The sequence below is a fragment of the Camellia sinensis genome, chromosome 6 (assembly GCF_055761805.1).
Source record: "Camellia sinensis isolate YWXY chromosome 6, ASM5576180v1, whole genome shotgun sequence".
Taxonomy (NCBI): Eukaryota; Viridiplantae; Streptophyta; class Magnoliopsida; order Ericales; family Theaceae; genus Camellia; species Camellia sinensis.
In genome coordinates this window covers 195968848-195988581 of record NC_138966.1, presented here as the reverse complement: position 1 = coordinate 195988581, position 19734 = coordinate 195968848, and the positions used below count along the sequence as shown (strand labels likewise).

Here is a 19734-nt window from a genome sequence, read left to right as displayed (position 1 = left end):
GATTGTTGTAGACATTGCATGTGGATTAGGAATAACTGAAACTAATCACATTGGTTAAGTCATTAATTTTGACTATTGCATTGATACAGAAAATACGTGTATTGATTGAGCATTGCATTTGCATATTGTTTGGGAGGAAATAGGGGATGTACTCCACGGTTTAGGGGAAGATAGGGGATGGACCTCTAAACCGGATTTTTGTTTGGGAGGAGATAGGGGATGGACTCCATTAGCACCATTTTTATGTGTGCTTATTATATTGAAGTGTTTTTACATGATTATTGATACAGCACTAAAATGTGTATCAAATGGGAAGTATGAAGTGTTTTGATATGAGCATGAGTCTCGTTTGTTTTGTTGATATTGGAAGTAATGTGAATATGATATACAATTCACTGTTGTAAGTTTGGCCAGGTTCTGAGCCATGTTGATAATAATGGAAAGTGAAATGTGTCTTAGACATTAGTGTCATGAGACTGTTTAATGATAAAATTGATTATCTTGGTTAACCATCTATTGAATGCTATAGCTTTATTCAATGCTTATATTTGGTTTAGTATTTTTCTACTGGGCTGTGGCTCACCCTTTATGGGAACATCATTTTCAGGTTCAGGTGATAAGCTACCTCCACGGACTTAGCCTGGAAGGATTTGATGTTTGGAATTTTGAAGACTTGTCTTTAGTTATATGTTTTATTTTGTTATTTTGAGATTTCATGTAAACATTCAAGCCTAGGGCTTAACTTGTAAATGAGTTAGTACTCATCCTTTTTGTGTCCAAGTGTTAGCTTGGAAAGATGTAAGCCCTTAGAGCATTTATTTTGATGTTGCAGGATGTTACATGTGATGTCTTTCAATAAGAATACTCTGATGAATAACTCAAATGATTCATTTTCTTTTATAAATGCATGTTAATGTTATGGTTATTATGGGTTTATTTTGAGGGCGTTACAGGTAAGCTGCATTTTACAGTCTTCCTGGTTTCCAACACAAAAATAGCAATGACGATGACGATAAAACAAAATAACCTCACCTATTCAGAAAGAAAAACATAGTCCAATATAAAATATATATGCATGGATAACATATCAGACCTTTGACTGAAATTGATCATTTATATTTCAAGAATTGATCATGAAGGGAAAAAAAAAACGAAAATGAAACAGAAAAAAGGAAATAATATAGGATTAAAAAATAAGATTTAAATGAAAAAACTAGAGTGTGACTGAAAAAATTGCTTCAAATTGAAGCCTTCAATGACTAAATTGTGAACATTCTTGCAAACAAAATGTGGGATGTACATGAATGATCTTTTAACAAATGATCAGTGTTAAGAACACGACACACATCATGTTGAAGCTGCAACCCATGTTAGCATAAATGATCAGATTAGACAAGCACCAGCAGCACATCAGATTAGGCCAGCAAACCATGATTTTAGAGAACAAAACTTGAGCGATAATTTAGCTGTTACATTTAGTATGAAGAACTAAGTTGAGGAAAATGATTTTAAAAGAAAACGCCATGAAGTAGCTCTTACCTTTAAAGGCACATAGTTCAATACCTCCCTCATTGCACTTATTATGTCCGACTGGCTAATATCATTCCACTACATCCATAAAAATTATAAATCAGCTCAGCATGATTCAGTAAACCATCATTGGTGAATGAGTTCACAGAACAGTGCAAAATAGTAGTAACCATAATATTTGGATCAATATTATGACACAAACTGAAGAAAGGAAATACCTTATCAGGGTCAAAAGAAAAGGCCCACGGATAAACCTACAACAAAAGGTATGAAGACAAAATTAAACTTCCTCATAACAAAACTCTATCTAAAAATAAATAAATAAGGAAGGAAAGAAAAAAATAAATAAAGTTATATGGGCAATCATATGGACACTAGCCAATAGTAAGAGTAGCAATAGAGTCTTTACGACAATGACATTGCTGCCAAAACATCTCCGTCTACAAAGGGTGAAAATAATTCCCAACTGACCCAAAATTTTTAGGGCATTAGAATACATTTATTTATTTTTATAAGAATAGCTTTATTAGAAAAGGAAAATCAAGACGATGCTAACAAATACAACCCACACCACGAGCTAGAACACACATGCGATCGGGAAAACACACATTGTTATCACGCATGAGCTAGAAGCCAAACAATTCTGAAATTTATGACATATAAAAGGCTCTCAAATTGTAACGCCCTCAAAATAATAACATTAAACCCATCAGATAAGACATGCATTTACAAATAAACTAACCGCATTCCTTTCATTCATTAGAATTCCAAGACATAAGTATTACATGTTAACCTCATAACAAAATGCCCTACGGGCTTACAGCTTTCCAAGTTAACACTTGGTTACAACAAAGAGTTCTAACTCGTTTACACATTAAGCCCTTGGCTTGAAATTACATGTAATACATCAAAAGTAAAACGACAAAACTATGCCCGCCACTAGCCTCCCAGCTATGTCCTTGGAGGTGGCATGCTTCCTGCACCTGAAAATGATATTCCCATATAGGGTGAGCCACAGCCCAGTAGAAATGCACTAAACCAACCATGGACAATGACTAAAACATTAGCAATTGATAGTTGGTCAACACTGATACAATCACATAAATTATATATTTATGTCAACGACTTACAAGTCCCAATTACTTTTCATTTTCCCTTTTTCAACAGATAAGCATGCTAGCTCTATCATCATTTCCACAGATATGTATAAAAACTATATCTCACATTCAGATAAGCATAAAAGCTATATCCACATTCTCAACAGATATGTATATCAACAATATCCACAGATAAGCATACAAGCTGTATCCACACTTCACCAAGATAAGCATATGAGCTCTATCTTCACTTCTCTAGATAAGCATATGAGCTCTGTCTACGGAGTTCATCCCCTATCTCCTCCCAATACCTATCCGGTTTAGAGGTACATCCCCTATCTTCCCCTAAACCGCGGAGTACATCCCCTATCTCCTCCTCTACACATAACGTATATAAACACATTGGTTCTATATACAACCACACAATACACACAATTAATGTATTCTATCAACCGTCAAGTTCCATGACACATTCCATTGATTAGTTTCCGTTTACCTAATCATCATGCATTGTCTACAACAATCTCGACTATCCTCCACCGATAGCCCAAAGCAGTTATTTCTAAAACAGAAAATAAATGCACAAATGGATATTCAATCAACATTTCATTTACTCATTTCTCACCAATTAATTATACAATGTAATTAGGCCATTTCCCATAATTACTATTTCAACCCTTAGGTTCCATTTTCACCAATGATTCAACAATCATTCCATTTTTCTATGCCAAACATGCATCTAGGTTTATTATGAATAAAACCCCAACTTTTGTAAAATTACACAAAAGCCCAAAACTTTCACAAAATTACCAAACCAAGCCCAACATCTCAAAATACCAAAATTTAAAGACAAAACCCATAGAGAGGAGTAGGATATCCCTACCTCGAAGTTTTAGCCCAAAAGGAGATGAAGACTCCAAGATCAACTTGCTCCAAATCCAAACTTTTTCAGATTAAATCGAAGCTCTCAACGCCCTCTATCTTTTTAACAAAGGCCTTAGGCTAGATTCACACCCTAGGGAGATCAAATCTTAGAGAGAGTGCAAGTTTAGAGAGAGAGGGTGTCGGATTTAGGGTTTAATCAAAGAAAAGGACTGAAAAAGTGATGTTTTAGACGCTGCTGTCCGCTGATATAAAACACGCTCGCTCGAGCGAAGGATTGGTCGCTCGAGCGACCAGACACAGAAAACTCTCGCTCGAGCCAAGAAGTTCTCGATCGAGCGAAGAAAAACCCAGACCGCTCGAGCCACGAAAATCTCGCTCGAGCCAGAAACTACAACTCTCAGGTCCAGAACCGGGGCAACACTACTCTCGCTCGAGCGACAGACTCCTCGCTCGAGCGAAGGACCAAAAATCTGGGCAGCAACACTAGGCTCCCAAACACAACCAACCTGTAACAAACCTGCCCAACACATCCCATACTCAATATACAAAGTAAAAAGGATGCAAACAAGATAATAAACAACATCCAACATCCACGGACACATGTCCGGATCACTGTACAACAAGGGTAAACCCGGGATCGCTATAACCTCCTCCCCTTAAAGAATTTCGCCCCCGAAATTAAGCACAAGTTTTCAAAAACAGGTTTTCCTCCATTTTAAACAATGTTACAATTTAACATTCAACAATTCGACCCATTACCGGTCATCCCATCCCTTTAACAAGAGACATATCACAATATGTAAACAACATATGTATTATCAACATGCATCAACATTATGCACTAACTTTCCAATGTCAACAATATACTTAACACCTATAATGTTACATTCAACTTCCATATGAGGCAAGTTCCAAAACATACTTCCAATAACTAAAACATTTTCAATGTTTCACAACTTAAGACATATATAAAAGCTCTTAAGTTCAACAAAATGTAAAATTTAAATACAAGATTACATATCAACAAACAAGTCCGGATATTTCTCTCGGACTTCCAACTCACGTTCCCAAGTGGCTTCTTCCACTCCGTGATGTTTCCACAAGACTTTCACCAAAGGAATGGTCTTGCCACGCAGGACCTGATCCCGCCTATCCAAGACCCGAACCGGTCTCTCCTCATACGAGGCATCCTCATCTACCTCTAAATCAGTCCAATCCAGCACATGTGATGGATCTGGCTCATACTTCCGAAGCATACTCACATGAAACACGTCATGTACTCCGGACAACTGCGGCGGTAAGGCTAACCGATAAGCAACCTCACCTATCCTCTCAAGGATCTCAAAAGGACCAATAAACCGAGGGGATAACTTTCCACTCTTCCCAAACCTCATCAAGCCTCGCCTAGGTGATATCTTCAGAAAGACATGATCACCTACCTCAAACGCCAAAGGCCTCCTCCTACGGTCAGCATAAGATTTCTGCCGACTCTGGGCTGTAACAAGCCTCCTACGGATAAGCTCAACTTTCTCCGTCGTCTCCCTAACCAACTCCGGACCCAACAAAGGTGCATCACCCACCTCGGCCCAACAAACTGGAGACCTACACGGTCGGCCATACAAGGCCTCAAACGGTGCCATACCGATGCTAGACTGAAAACTGTTGTTGTAGGCAAACTCTACCAATGGCAAGTGCCTCTCCCACGTCCCACTGAAGTCCAGGACACAACCCCGAAGCATATCCTCGAGGATCTGAATAGTACGCTCGGACTGCCCGTCAGTCTGAGGATGATAAGCCGTACTAAAGGTCAACTTAGTGCCCAAGGCACTCTGCAAACTCTGCCACAACCTAGCAGTAAAACGAGGATCTCTATCTGAGACGATCGTCACTGGGACCCCGTGCAATCTCACTACGTCTCGAATATACAAGTCGGCAAGATGATCTACTGAATCTCTCACGCGCATAGGAATAAAGTGCGCCGACTTAGTCAACCGGTCTACAACCACCCAAATAGCATCACTACCCCGCTGAGTCCTCGGAAGACCTACAACGAAGTCCATAGTGACATGTTCCCACTTCCACTCGGCTATAGGCAAGGGTTGCAACAAACCCGCTGGCCTCTGATGCTCGGTCTTCACTTGCTGGCAAGTAAGGCACTTCGATACGAAAACAGCCACATCTCTCTTTATACCCCGCCACCAAAACTGGCGACCCAAATCCTGATACATCTTAGTACCTCCCGGATGCACCGCAAGGCGCGAATGGTGAAACTCTCGGAGTACTTCCTCTCGGCAAGACTCCGGTACAAACAAACGGTCTCGGTATCTCACACTCAGGTCGGGATATACCGTCAAACCCTTCTCAACTTTCCCACTGGAGATCTTCTCTCGGAGGGATTCTACCTCAAGGTCACCTCTCTGTGCCTCTAACACTCTAATCACAAGTGTAGGCTGCGCAACAACAGAAAACAAGGCCGCAGCCTCAACAGATTCGCCCAGTAGCAAATCAAACTCGCCAAGTGCTCCCAACATCTCCCATTCCCGGATGGCTATACAAGCTACATCACTAATGGTTTTCCTACTAAGGGCATCGGCCACAACATTGGCCTTTCCCGGATGGTAATGTAACTCAAAATCATAATCCTCGATGAACTCCATCCATCTCCTCTGCCTCAGATTCAAGTCTCTCTGTGTAAACAGATACTTCAAACTCTTATGATCCGAGAATACCTCGAACCTCTCACCATAAAGGTAGTGCCTCCAGATTTTCAAGGCAAAGATCACAGCTGCTAACTCTAGGTCATGTGTGGGGTAATTCTTCTCGTGTATTTTCAACTGACGTGAGCCGTAAGCTACCACTTTCCCCTCTTGCATCAACACACAACCCAAACCCTCTCGTGAAGCATCACAATAAACCGCATAACCCAACCCTCTCTCCGGAATAATCAATACCGGAGCGGTGGTCAATCTAACTTTCAACTCTTGGAACGACTTTTCACAAGTCTCACTCCACACAAACTTGACTCCCTTCCGAGTCAGTCTAGTCAACGGTGACGCTAACCTGGAGAAATCTTTCACAAACCGACGATAATACCCAGCTAATCCCAGAAAACTGCGGATCTCAAACACACTCTTAGGCTGTGCCCAACCTTGCACTGCCTTAACCTTGGACGTATCAACAGACACCCCTTCCCCGGATACCACGTGGCCTAAGAATTTGACTTCCCTCAGCCAGAATTCACACTTCCCGAACTTGGCATACAGCCTATGAGCTCTAAGCAACTCAAGCACTACTCTCAAGTGTGCCTCGTGCTCCTCCTCAGAAGGCGAATAGATAAGAATGTCGTCCACGAAGACGACCACAAATCGGTCTAAGAACTCCCGGAAAATCCGGTTCATCAAGTCCATAAAGACTGCCGGTGCATTGGTAAGCCCGAATGGCATCACCAGAAACTCGTAATGGCCATACCGCGTACGGAATGCCGTCTTAGGAATATCTTCCTCCCTGACCCTCAACTGATGGTAACCCGATCTCAAGTCTATCTTAGAGAAACAACGGGAACCCTTCAACTGGTCAAACAAATCATCTATACGGGGCATAGGATACTTATTCTTAACCGTAGCCCGATTCAACTTCCGGTAGTCTATACACAATCTCAAGGCACCATCTTTCTTTTTAACAAAGAGGGCCGGTGCTCCCCACGGTGAAACACTAGGGCGAACAAAGCCCTTATCGAGCAATTCCTGGAGCTGAACTTTCAACTCAACCAACTCTGCTGGAGCAAAACGGTAAGGTGCCATAGAAATCGGCGCCGTACCAGGCACTAAATCAATAGAGAACTCTATCTCTCGGTGAGGTGGCAAACTAACAAGATCTTCGGGAAAGACATCCGAATACTCACAAACCACCCTCGGTAATACATGCTGGGTCTCACCACGCTCACCACTCTCAAAGCTAGCAAGTAGACTACTAAGCTCACTTCGCCCTCGCGAATCATACCCCGGTGGCAAAACACTACCAACCCGGTCTCCCAAGAAATGGAACCACTCCCCGCTCAAGGTACATAACGTGACCCTCTGGCGGTAGCAATCAATAACAGCCCGGTATGACGATAACCAGTCCATACCCAAAATAACATCAAAACCCTTCATGGGCATGACAACAAACGGAAAAGGAAGCCTATAATCGGCGACCTCTATATCACATCCTCTAACACCCTGTTTCAGGATCAACTCACCACCCAAAGGCGATACCACACAAATAGGAGATGCTAACTGTGCTAACTCCAATTCCAAAACAGATGCAAATGCAGCAGATACAAAAGAATGAGATGCACCCGTGTCTATCAACACATTAGCAACCGAGTTGCAAAACAGAAAAGTACCTCTCACTACTGATGGAGCCGGTACTAAGTCCTGGGCGGTAACAGCATACACGCGCCCCGTAGGCCCCTGGTCTACCTGCTCACCTCTCGGAGCAAAAGATTGCTGCACAGACTGGGATGACGAAGCTCCCGGATTGGCCCTCGAGGCCTGCACAGACTGAGCTGGCTGAAAACCCTGCATCTGCCTAGAACCAGACGCTCCCGAAGTGGCACTCAACTGTGGGCAAAACCTCTTCAGGTGCCCAGGCTGTCCACACTGATAACAAGTCAAGGGCTGCCCCCTGCCCAAACTCTGACTCGGCGGTCTAGCTGAAGAAGAAGCAGCTTTCTGACCCCCACCCTTCTGCGGGCAAACCGAAACCTTGTGACCCAGCTGGCCACACTTGTAACAAGTGAATTCCCCCTGACTGTCTCTCCCCGAGCCTCCACTCGGCACTGGAAAGGTCGATCTAGAGACTGCACCCTGAGACTGCTGAGGGTTATAACCCCTCTGCCTCCTGCCATCACTCTGACTATCCTGGCTCCTTTTGGAGCCTCTCTGACCCTCATCCTCCTCCTGCATCATAAGCTCCATATGAGCTGCAGCATCCACTAGGTGTCTATACTCTCGAATATAAGACCCACCAACTCTCAACTTGAGGCCCCGCCTCAACTTTCGCTCAAACTCATAGCAACGGCGTTCCTCAGACGCCACCAGTTCAGGTGCAAACCTAGACAGACTGGTAAAAGTAGCCTCAAACTCGGCCACTGACAAGCCCTGCTGATTAAGCCGGCTAAACTGATCCCTCAGCTTCTCCCTAGCTGCTGCTGATAAAAACCTCTCCTGAAAAGCATTCACAAACGCCTCCCAAGTACCACCAACACGAGCTTTCTCGTACTTCCACCATTGACCCGCATCTCCTTTCAGTTGGAAGGATGCCAAGGTCACTTTCAGTGCTCCGTCCTCGATGCCAAGCATCTCAAACGTCTTCGTTGTCTGTTCGAGCCATTCATCTGCCTTAAGCGGCTCTTTAGGATCCCCGATAAACTCGTCCGGATTACACCGAAAGAACTCCCTCTTCAAGAAGGAAGGCCCTGTCTCAGCTGCCTGATTCCCAGCTCTAAGAATACCCAAAGCTCCCGCTATCTCTCTGGCCAAGGCACCCATAGCCTGCTGACCCACTGGCTCGGCCACATTGGCCTGCCCAACTCCCTCCTGCACTGCCGGAATCTCACCCTGTAACGGTACTTCCTGCCTCACAGGTCTACCACGCCTAGCACCTCTTCCTCGTCCTGACATCCTAATAAAGGTAACACAGAACGTTAGCACATTCATAGGTGTGCCGAAACTAAACACTCACGTCCTAATGCATGGACAAGTGTAATTCACTCCACATAAGCACATAAACACATAAGCACTTACGAATTTCATTTCCGGATAATGATAGTCCCAAGGCGTTACTAGAGTTCCGGTTAGAAATAGCATTGATCAAGTGCCTTTCCAACAAGACTCCCAGAAACTCAAGGATCCAATCAACATCCTAGAAATTAAATCCCATACCCACATAGTCACATAAGCATGTTATCACTTAAGCACATAGCATATAACACTACATCTAAGTCTCTACCAAGCGAGACAAACCCATTGTGATACTAATCACTTCCCACGTACCCAAAGTATTCGAACCCGGTACGCTCTGATACCAAGTTGTAACGCCCTCAAAATAATAACATTAAACCCATCAGATAAGACATGCATTTACATATAAACTAACCGCATTCCTTTCATTCATTAGAATTCCAAGACATAAGTATTACATGTTAACCTCATAACAAAATGCCCTACGGGCTTACAGCTTTCCAAGTTAACACTTGGTTACAACAAAGAGTTCTAACTCGTTTACACATTAAGCCCTTGGCTTGAAATTACATGTAATACATCAAAAGTAAAACGGCAAAACTATGCCCGCCACTAGCCTCCCAGCTATGTCCTTGGAGGTGGCATGCTTCCTGCACCTGAAAATGATATTCCCATATAGGGTGAGCCACAGCCCAGTAGAAATGCACTAAACCAACCATGGACAATGACTAAAACATTAGCAATTGATAGTTGGTCAACACTGATACAATCACATAAATTATATATTTATGTCAACGACTTACAAGTCCCAATTACTTTTCATTTTCCCTTTTTCAACAGATAAGCATGCTAGCTCTATCATCATTTCCACAGATATGTATAAAAACTATATCTCACATTCAGATAAGCATAAAAGCTATATCCACATTCTCAACAGATATGTATATCAACAATATCCACAGATAAGCATACAAGCTGTATCCACACTTCACCAAGATAAGCATATGAGCTCTATCTTCACTTCTCTAGATAAGCATATGAGCTCTGTCTACGGAGTTCATCCCCTATCTCCTCCCAATACCTATCCGGTTTAGAGGTACATCCCCTATCTTCCCCTAAACCGCGGAGTACATCCCCTATCTCCTCCTCTACACATAACGTATATAAACACATTGGTTCTATATACAACCACACAATACACACAATTAATGTATTCTATCAACCGTCAAGTTCCATGACACATTCCATTGATTAGTTTCCGTTTACCTAATCATCATGCATTGTCTACAACAATCTCGACTATCCTCCACCGATAGCCCAAAGCAGTTATTTCTAAAACAGAAAATAAATGCACAAATGGATATTCAATCAACATTTCATTTACTCATTTCTCACCAATTAATTATACAATGTAATTAGGCCATTTTCCATAATTACTATTTCAACCCTTAGGTTCCATTTTCACCAATGATTCAACAATCATTCCATTTTTCTATGCCAAACATGCATCTAGGTTTATTATGAATAAAACCCCAACTTTTGTAAAATTACACAAAAGCCCCAAACTTTCACAAAATTACCAAACCAAGCCCAACATCTCAAAATACCAAAATTTAAAGACAAAACCCATAGAGAGGAGTAGGATATCCCTACCTCGAAGTTTTAGCCCAAAAGGAGATGAAGACTCCAAGATCAACTTGCTCCAAATCCAAACTTTTTCAGATTAAATCGAAGCTCTCAACGCCCTCTATCTTTTTAACAAAGGCCTTAGGCTAGATTCACACCCTAGGGAGATCAAATCTTAGAGAGAGTGCAAGTTTAGAGAGAGAGGGTGTCGGATTTAGGGTTTAATCAAAGAAAAGGACTGAAAAAGTGATGTTTTAGACGCTGCTGTCCGCTGATATAAAACACGCTCGCTCGAGCGAAGGATTGGTCGCTCGAGCGACCAGACACAGAAAACTCTCGCTCGAGCCAAGAAGTTCTCGATCGAGCGAAGAAAAACCCAGACCGCTCGAGCCACGAAAATCTCGCTCGAGCCAGAAACTACAACTCTCAGGTCCAGAACCGGGGCAACACTACTCTCGCTCGAGCGACAGACTCCTCGCTCGAGCGAAGGACCAAAAATCTGGGCAGCAACACTAGGCTCCCAAACACAACCAACCTGTAACAAACCTGCCCAACACATCCCATACTCAATATACAAAGTAAAAAGGATGCAAACAAGATAATAAACAACATCCAACATCCACGGACACATGTCCGGATCACTGTACAACAAGGGTAAACCCGGGATCGCTATACAAATGATACAACTATGTAGAGTCACACCACGCTCAAATTATGCAAACGACAAATTTTATTTGTTTGAAAAATGAATGATAGAACTCGGGAGGTAAGCATTACCTCTTCTAGTTGTCCATTCAACTACATTGTTGAGCTCCCCTTTATGGGATACTTCAGAAATTCCTCAAATGGATTGTGACAATCAAGTAGAAATTATTGATCAAGGAGTTTGCAGGTACGAGGAAAGTGATACTGTTCTGATAGAAAATTCAAAAGTCCAAGAAGCCATTAAAGGGCAAAAAAATTACGTGCGACATCATTTTATCAAAAGATCTTCACGAACATGAAAATGCATTACAATTATTTGATTCTATTGACCAATGTTCTTAAACACAGAAATGGCCAAACTAGAATTTGGATCTAGTCAAGGATCACTGATTCAACTAAAATCAAGCCATGAAGTCATAATAATAATTGTCATACAAATATGAAAAATTATACTTAACTAAAATATAAAGGTACTAAGACAGATTCATTTAAATTAATTTTTACACTTTAAGATACATATATATTTACATGAATATGTTTATTGAATATAATTGCCTATACATTTATATTTTATATTGATTATTTATAAAAATAAGAAGTTAAAAAATATAATAAAAAATCAATTGTACATGGTGTTTGAAAGCAAATGCAATAAATAATATTAGATAATATTAGTTTTCCTAATATCAACAAAGGTACATTGTGGTATAGTGGTTAAAAGTGAGACCACTATCCATGGGGTTGTGTGTTTGAGCCACCCTAAATGTTGACTTTTACGAAGTTTCGCTTGGCAGCTGGTAGGGCCATGTGTTAGGATCATTGGATTGCCTCAGCCGGTTTTCTTGACCCAGCTACCAGTTCAAACAGGTAGCCAATTCAACCATAGTTCTTACCAGTTGTCAATGGGTTGATTGTTTATCCAGACAAAAACCTAAATCCATCAATGGGTGAATTGGTCGAATCAACCAATCTAGTCCCATTTTAATAAAACCACTGCTACTGACGCGGCTCCAACTAAAAGGATTGATTTTATTGGTATCTAAAATTGCCTTCGTGTATTAAATCCAGGTTTGGTGGACCTCGTAAACAACAACACAACCACAGTTTTCAATAAAATTTTCTAAAAACAGCCCGCTTTTTAGTAAACACCAAAAAAATATTTTGGAATTTCCGTACACTGTTTGTATACAACAATGAAAACAAAGGAAATTTTTTAATTTTTAATTGTTCAGAATACTTCCATGAATGATAAAGGTGTCCAGGGGAAAGACACGGCATTTGACAACAGCTTTCCATTCTCAAACTAAGTTTGTAAGAGCCTTTTTAAAAGCACGAGTTACAGGTGCTTTAATGAAAACCTTGAACATGATCCAACATCAAGTCGTAGCTTGTGTTACATGAACTCTTCCACTTTGCCGAAATATATCCATGCCCTCTGGATATGACTCAAGAACATAGAGGCAAAGCCTTAAATCTCAAATTCAAGAATATAGTAAAAATTGTCTTTGGGAATATGCACATATTTCAAAAGACGAGAGAAAAACTCATCTGCTTAACAATATTCATGACCATTATAAATAGAAGAAAAACTGAGAAAATAAATTTACCCAAAAAGCCACTTTTGGCTGGCCCATGAATTGGAAAAATTGAATGCAGGTGGCATCCCCTATTAATCCCTTTTCTTAATGACTTCACATATTGAGAAGATAAATTATAGAGATTCTAAACTGTGTGGACAGCAGCGATTCTAAATCCATCTCCAACAACATATTCTTTTTCTTTTTTATTAGCAACAAAATGAACTTTTATTAAAAAGAGAAAAAATAAAGAGGTTTACAAGAAGGACCTCAAAACACTGATTTCCAAACCAGAAATCCGTGAAAGAAAACACTGATTTCCAATCACTAGAGATGATCAAGAAAAGCGGAATCCCTTTAAACAGGGGAACCACTGAAGCCGAAAAAGATGCCAAACTAACCATTTCCCACAAAGAGGTTACATCAACACTTTTATCTTCAAAGATTCTCACATTTCTTTCCAGCTAGATAACCCAAAAAATTGCCAATACAGCGTGCAAAGCCCCAACACCTTTGCCTTTTTATTGGTGCCCAAAACTCAAAAATCAATTAAGAGCATGGATTTGCTTGCTTCGGGAGCCACCCGTGCTAGGTCACACAGAAAAGAAGTGCTGCTACATCCACCTTGCCACTGGACAGTGTAAAAATAGATGATTTAAAATATCCCCATTACCCTTACACATGATACACCATTGAGGACAAAGATAGTGATTAGGGCTCCTTTTTTGAAAAACATCATTCGTCAAAATACTTACAGGAACCAAAGACCACATAAAACACTTAACTTTCAGAGGTGCAAAAAACTTCCAGATTCTTTAGTGAAAAGGAAAGAATGAAACAGTTGGGTTCATCTTAACAAAAAAGATTTGCAAGAAAAGACACTTGAAGAATGAAAGAGTCACACCTGTTTATCACTCGTGTTCCGGTCCAAAGACAAATGGCCAATAAGAAACAACAAAGAAGCTAAATCGCCAACCTCCCTTTCAGTAAGATTTCTTGAGAAACTAAAGTTCCAAGCAATCAAAGCCAAATTAGAGCTTGCCAAAGAAGCGATGGAAGAATGATAAAGAGTTTGCTATCGATAAAGACGAAGGAAGTACGTGTCAATAGAAGCGTTTCGAGTCCAAATATCCTCCCATAAATGAATTTTTTTGCTATTTCCCACCCTCAAAGAAAGAAACCTAGAAAAAAGGGGGAAAACATGAGAGATTGATTTTCAATGGGATCGGCAATTACCCCTAGTGACCACTCGAGAACATCTACTATCATCTTGAACCCCATACTTGCTTTTAATAATAGAATGCCATAATGAATCACTCTCCAATGGAAATCTCCATAACCACTTACCAAGAACGGCAATATTCCTCGCTGCAGTGTTGCCAAATTGCTAGACCCCTTTTTTCCTTAGACAATGAAACAGTCTCCTAATTAACCAAGTGCACCTTCTTACGTTCATCCTTTCCTTCCCACAAGAAATCCTTCAACAAGTTTTCCATTGTTTTTGCAATCCTGACCGGAATCTTGAAAAGAGACAGAAAGCAAATATTCACCACTCAAAATGAAATGAATCGATGTGTACCTCCAACCTTTCGAAAGCAAAGCTCTCTTCCAACCCTCCAATCTCTTACATATCTTTTCAACAACCGGAAGCCAAAATGTCTCATTCCTGGGATTACCCCGTAAAGGTTCTCAATGGAACACCCTAGAATGTCTGCCAACCTCTAAACTTGACTTTGTTGCAAATTAATACCCACTACGTTGCTCTTGTTCAAATTGACCTTAAGACTCGAAATGAAACGACCTCAAAAACTCTTAAAAGAGATCAAAAGCAACCCACCTTGCTCTCCTCCCCTGATGAAAAAAATATGGTGTCATCCGCATACTGAAGATGAGACAAACTCTATCTCTCCCAAACCCCTCCACTAAACATAATTCTCTAGCGCCATCAACCAACATATCTACCACCAAAATAAAGAGGAAAGGAAATAAAGGATCACCTTGCCTTAAACCTCTACTAGCCCTAAAAGAATTCCCAAGTTCCCCATTAACAATAATTGATATGTTACAAGTTGACAGGCACCCCCAAATCCATTTTCTCCACCTCTCTCCAAAACCCTTTCTATGCATTACAAAATCCAAAAAAATGCCAATTCACATGATCATATGCGTTCTTAAAATCAGCTTTGAAAATGATACCCTCCTTTCCTCATACTTTGGTACTTCTCCACCACTTCATTTGCTGCCAAGGCACCATCCAAAATCTGACACCCCTTAACAAAGTCTCCTTGAATCGCGAATCGAATCGAATCGTGAATCGTAAAGATTCAGTCACTTTTTCTAAATTACTTAAAAATATATATCTACACATTTAGATGTTAAATATATCTTTTGAATATAAAATATTTAGACTTAAATCAATGAAAATGTTATTTTGAATAATAATCGCGTAGTTTAATAGGTAAGAAGTTAACAAAAGTTCCTATGTAAGATCACCATATTACATTTTTCCTTTTTAGATATTTCTTATCAACCATTCTTAATAAAAATGTAATATCAACATCTTGCCTTTTTTCTTTTTTAAATATTTCTTATCAGCCATTCTTAATAAAGATAGTAACCAAATAGACAAATTATCAATTTTCAAAGTAACAATAATTAACAGCAATGTTGATATTTGGACAATAAGCATATATACTTTTCTAAGTAACAATGAGCAAATAATAAGAAAGAATTATTTAGAATCTTTTATTTTAAAGTCTAAAACATTTTAAAAAGTATAACTAACCGCACACATGTAATATTCAATTTAATAAAATAGTAATAGATAATTTATAGTGTAACTTTAATCTTAAACATCTTTATAAGATATATTATGATTTTTTAAAAGAAAAAAAAATGAGAAGAAAGGTTAAAAATATATTGGGTCTGATTGGATCCTATTGAAAACTCTATGATCGCTAAAATAATAATAAATCATGTATATATGCTGGTTATTTTGGTATTAAACGCTATTAAAAGTTGTATTGTGTAATTTTCACTAAAAAGATGGAGAAAAAAAGAGTCGAAAATATGTCGGACACAATAATTTCAAAAGTTGCATGAATCGTAAAAAGTGAATCGAATCGTGAATCGTGCGATTCACTAGAGATTCACTTCCAAAATAAATTCACCAATAGATTTGTATTGATTTTGCAAAAATTGCGAACCGAATCGTGAATCGAATCGTGAATCGTAAGATTCTGATAACAGAGTCTAAAATCATTGATTTTCATTGAATTCTCTTTTTGATGGATCAAACATATGAATGACGCAATTGTACAAAAATTAACTATCCCCTTTTCTTGAAATTCTGCAAAACTCTCACTAAATCTCTCCACCAAAAATTGCCATGGAAAAACCATCTAGCCCCGGGACTCTGCCTCTTTCACATACAAAAACTGCCTCTTTAATTTCCATTTCTCAAAAGGCCTTTCCAACCACCTTGTCTTTACCTCATCAATTGGCGACCATTCAAGACCTTCAATCTTAGGTTGTACTAACCCCCCTCCCCCTCCAATCTGAATAAAGGTTTGAATAAAACCTGAAAATCTCACTGATAATGTGATCCTCTTTATCGACCATCACCCCTTGCCCACCACTAAACTTTTTATGAACTTCCTTTTCCTTTTTCCATCCACAACCCTGTGAAAGAACTTGGAATTAAGATCTCCATCTTTGAGCCATTTTAGTTTTGCCTTTTGAGCCCAAGAAATTTGTTCCCTAAAAGTGACCACCCCCATCCTTGATTTCAGCTCATTTCTCTCTCTTCTCAAAGCATTATCCAACCCTACACTAACCTATACAGCATCTACCTCTTTAATTCTACCTATGCTCCCCCTTTCAATAGCAGGGGCGAAAATATACTAGGCAATAGTTATGTTCTGCAATTAGAAACAACATAACTATTACCTAGTATATTTTCCCCTACAATTGGAAGGGAGAGCATAGGTACAATTACGCTAAAAAGTGTCTGCCTAAGCACGTTGTCTAGTTTCAGTGACAGTTGTGAAGCCAACCCTTCCTTTCTAGCTGACCCCAAATTCCCAATTTGTTAGTATCTAAAGGCCATCCAAACGCCCAGTAAGAAAATTGAAAGCAAGTGACTAATTTCTTAACATACAATCAACAAACAAAACCAAAATGAATTATCAAGAAGATCATTCGAGATTGCAATTGTTTCATAACCTAGAAAACAAAGTTACAATAAAAATTACCTCAAAGCCTTTGTTTTCAGCACAACCCTGACATTGCTACATAAAGACAATTTAGTCACATGAGAAACACACAAAATAACTAGTATTAAGACCACAGCCAGCCTATGATAATGAATCTTGCCTGTATTATGTCACAAATATCATGTTCCCTTAGTGTGGAAAATTTTTCAACTTTCACCTTTCCCTCTGCAACAGCTACATAAGGATCGCAGTTTGCCTGCACATGGAAAAAGGAATTTAACAGTGAAAGAAAAGAACAGGTGAACAACAAAAACAAAACCAAAAAAAAAAAAAAAGGCTTCATGTCGTATCAATATCTTAAAAGCGAAAGTTATCTATATATACAAATCCTTACATGGCATAGGTTTGAATAGTATGTTGAATACTCATCCTCGATGATACTTAGTTCATATATTCTCTCAAAATCTTCCTGGAATAAGCCAAAAAAAATGAAAATGAGGACAATTGAAGCATGTTAACAATTCACCTCATAAATGCTTGTGCAAAGTGAAACAAATTAGGAGAAACACAACTGCAGGTACAAAAATTAGGTTAATAAAAATATATTAGAAGATACGTATATGATGACAAAATACATAAGTAACGCATGTAAAAGAGAATAATCACATACTAGTGAGTAAAGCAATGGAAAAATTATCCACCAAAATACATAAGTAATGCATGTAAAAGAGAATAATCACATACTAGTGAGTAAAGCAATGCAATTCAGGCAGTTGAAGATGAGTTACCCAACTCAGCCCATTATATTTTAGGGCATGGACTTTCTTTTTAGTCTTCAAGCAATGGATGGGGCAACATTAATTTAGGCCACATTAATTTTCAATATAATGTTCTTACCCTTGTCCAATAAAATTTGACAAAAAATAATCTACATACAATACGCAAAATTGATTAGCCAAGAATACTGGGGCTTGTCACACCAAATCACCCCTCCGTCGTCAACCTATACAGCCCATTGTTTTCTAAAATCACCATTCCCATTCATCTCCTCCCCACCATGATGACAAATCGAAACACACCCTCAAACAACCCACCACCATTGGAGCCACTCCTCTTCCTCTCAACCTCATTCCCACCATTACCAGCACCGAGTCAAACCATTGATATTGCTCAACCGTCTGAGATGCCACATCATCGAACCCATCACCAAACAACAATGCTACATGCCCAGAAAAACTATCCAGAATAGTACACCTATCGACCAGAATCATTGGAAGTGTGGCCCACATCCCACTAATTTTAAATCTACACCATCCACTTCATTTTTAGGATAAACTTTCATGGTCCGTAGCATTTTATACCATATCACAAAAGACAACCTCATGCCATACTTTTTCTACGTTGATATGATATGGATATCAACCTAGCTTTTGGCAGCAACCAACTCACACATGCCTAATCTTAATATCACTGCCACCATTTAACACTATCTACCCATTAAAAGATGTGTAATTCTCTTAGGTTGAACAGATTTTTTTTCTAAATAAACTATGTTTCAATAGTTGATTGATCTCTCCATTAATCTTAGAGACACTTCATTATTTGAATCAACACACATTAAGTCAAGAATGCCTTCTCAACTCTAAAGACTAAACTCATATCAGTACTCATTCATAAACAAGCTCATCCATATCCACACAGTGTAACGAATCACTATCAAATACATAAGCTGTTCAACATAAAGATGAGGCTGCAGTAAAGATTAAAACACAGAATATTGATGCAGAACTCTGATACAACTACTAAAATCAATAAGCACAAAGAATTGACCACGCGTACATGAATGAAGGATTTACCATATCAAAAACACTCAACACAAATCTGACAACACCATTAAAATAACTTTCGCGAACGATATTGTAAGCACTCTCTGGGAGTAGTTTTTCCAAAGTACAGAAACCAGCATAAGCCATCGCTTGTAAGGTTAATGCTGCAACAGCCTTTGCAATCATGAATAGCCAATTGGAATCTCCTCCTTCCATTGCTGAGGACGGGAATGCCTAAAAAAAGAATTGATAAATTCAGAGACTGAAGAGCTAATGCACAGAAAACAAGCTGCCTTACAGCCAAAAAAAAATGTTTGTATCAAACGCTATTATTATATGTATGCATTGTTGTATAATTGCCAAAAAAAATTTGTAACGCCCTCAAAATAATAACATTAAACCCATCAGATAAGACACGCATTTACATATAAACTAACCTCATTCCTTTCGTTCATTAGAATTCCAAGACATAAGTATTACATGTTAACCTCATAACAAAATGCCCTACGGGCTTACAGCTTTCCAAGTTAACACTTGGTTACAACAAAGAG

General features: G+C 39.4%; 1 protein-coding gene across 1 annotated transcript; it reads right to left on the bottom strand.

Annotated features, from left to right (window-relative positions):
• Window positions 1-925: 925 nt before the first annotated feature.
• On the bottom strand, window positions 926-17793 carry LOC145793966 (uncharacterized). Its single transcript, XM_082876886.1, has 5 exons — window positions 17518-17793; window positions 17397-17432; window positions 1749-1784; window positions 1540-1608; window positions 926-976 (listed from the first exon to the last, which is right to left on the bottom strand). The coding sequence occupies exons 1-5, from the start codon at window positions 17698-17700 to the stop codon at window positions 926-928; spliced, it is 375 nt and encodes a 124-aa protein (XP_082733012.1). The 5' UTR covers window positions 17701-17793.
• Between the last annotated feature and the right edge of the window lie 1941 nt (window positions 17794-19734).

Coding starts and splice junctions, on each gene's coding strand:
- LOC145793966 (XM_082876886.1), bottom strand. CDS start 17,700: ATGAAGCCTTTTTTTTTTTTTTTGGTTTTGTTTTTGTTGTTCACCTGT. Junction 1,785..17,396: donor CTGAAAACAAAGGCTTTGAG/GTAATTTTTATT, acceptor CTTTTGTTGTAG/GTTTATCCGTGGGCCTTTTC. Junction 1,609..1,748: donor TTTCTTTTGACCCTGATAAG/GTATTTCCTTTC, acceptor TTATGGATGTAG/TGGAATGATATTAGCCAGTC.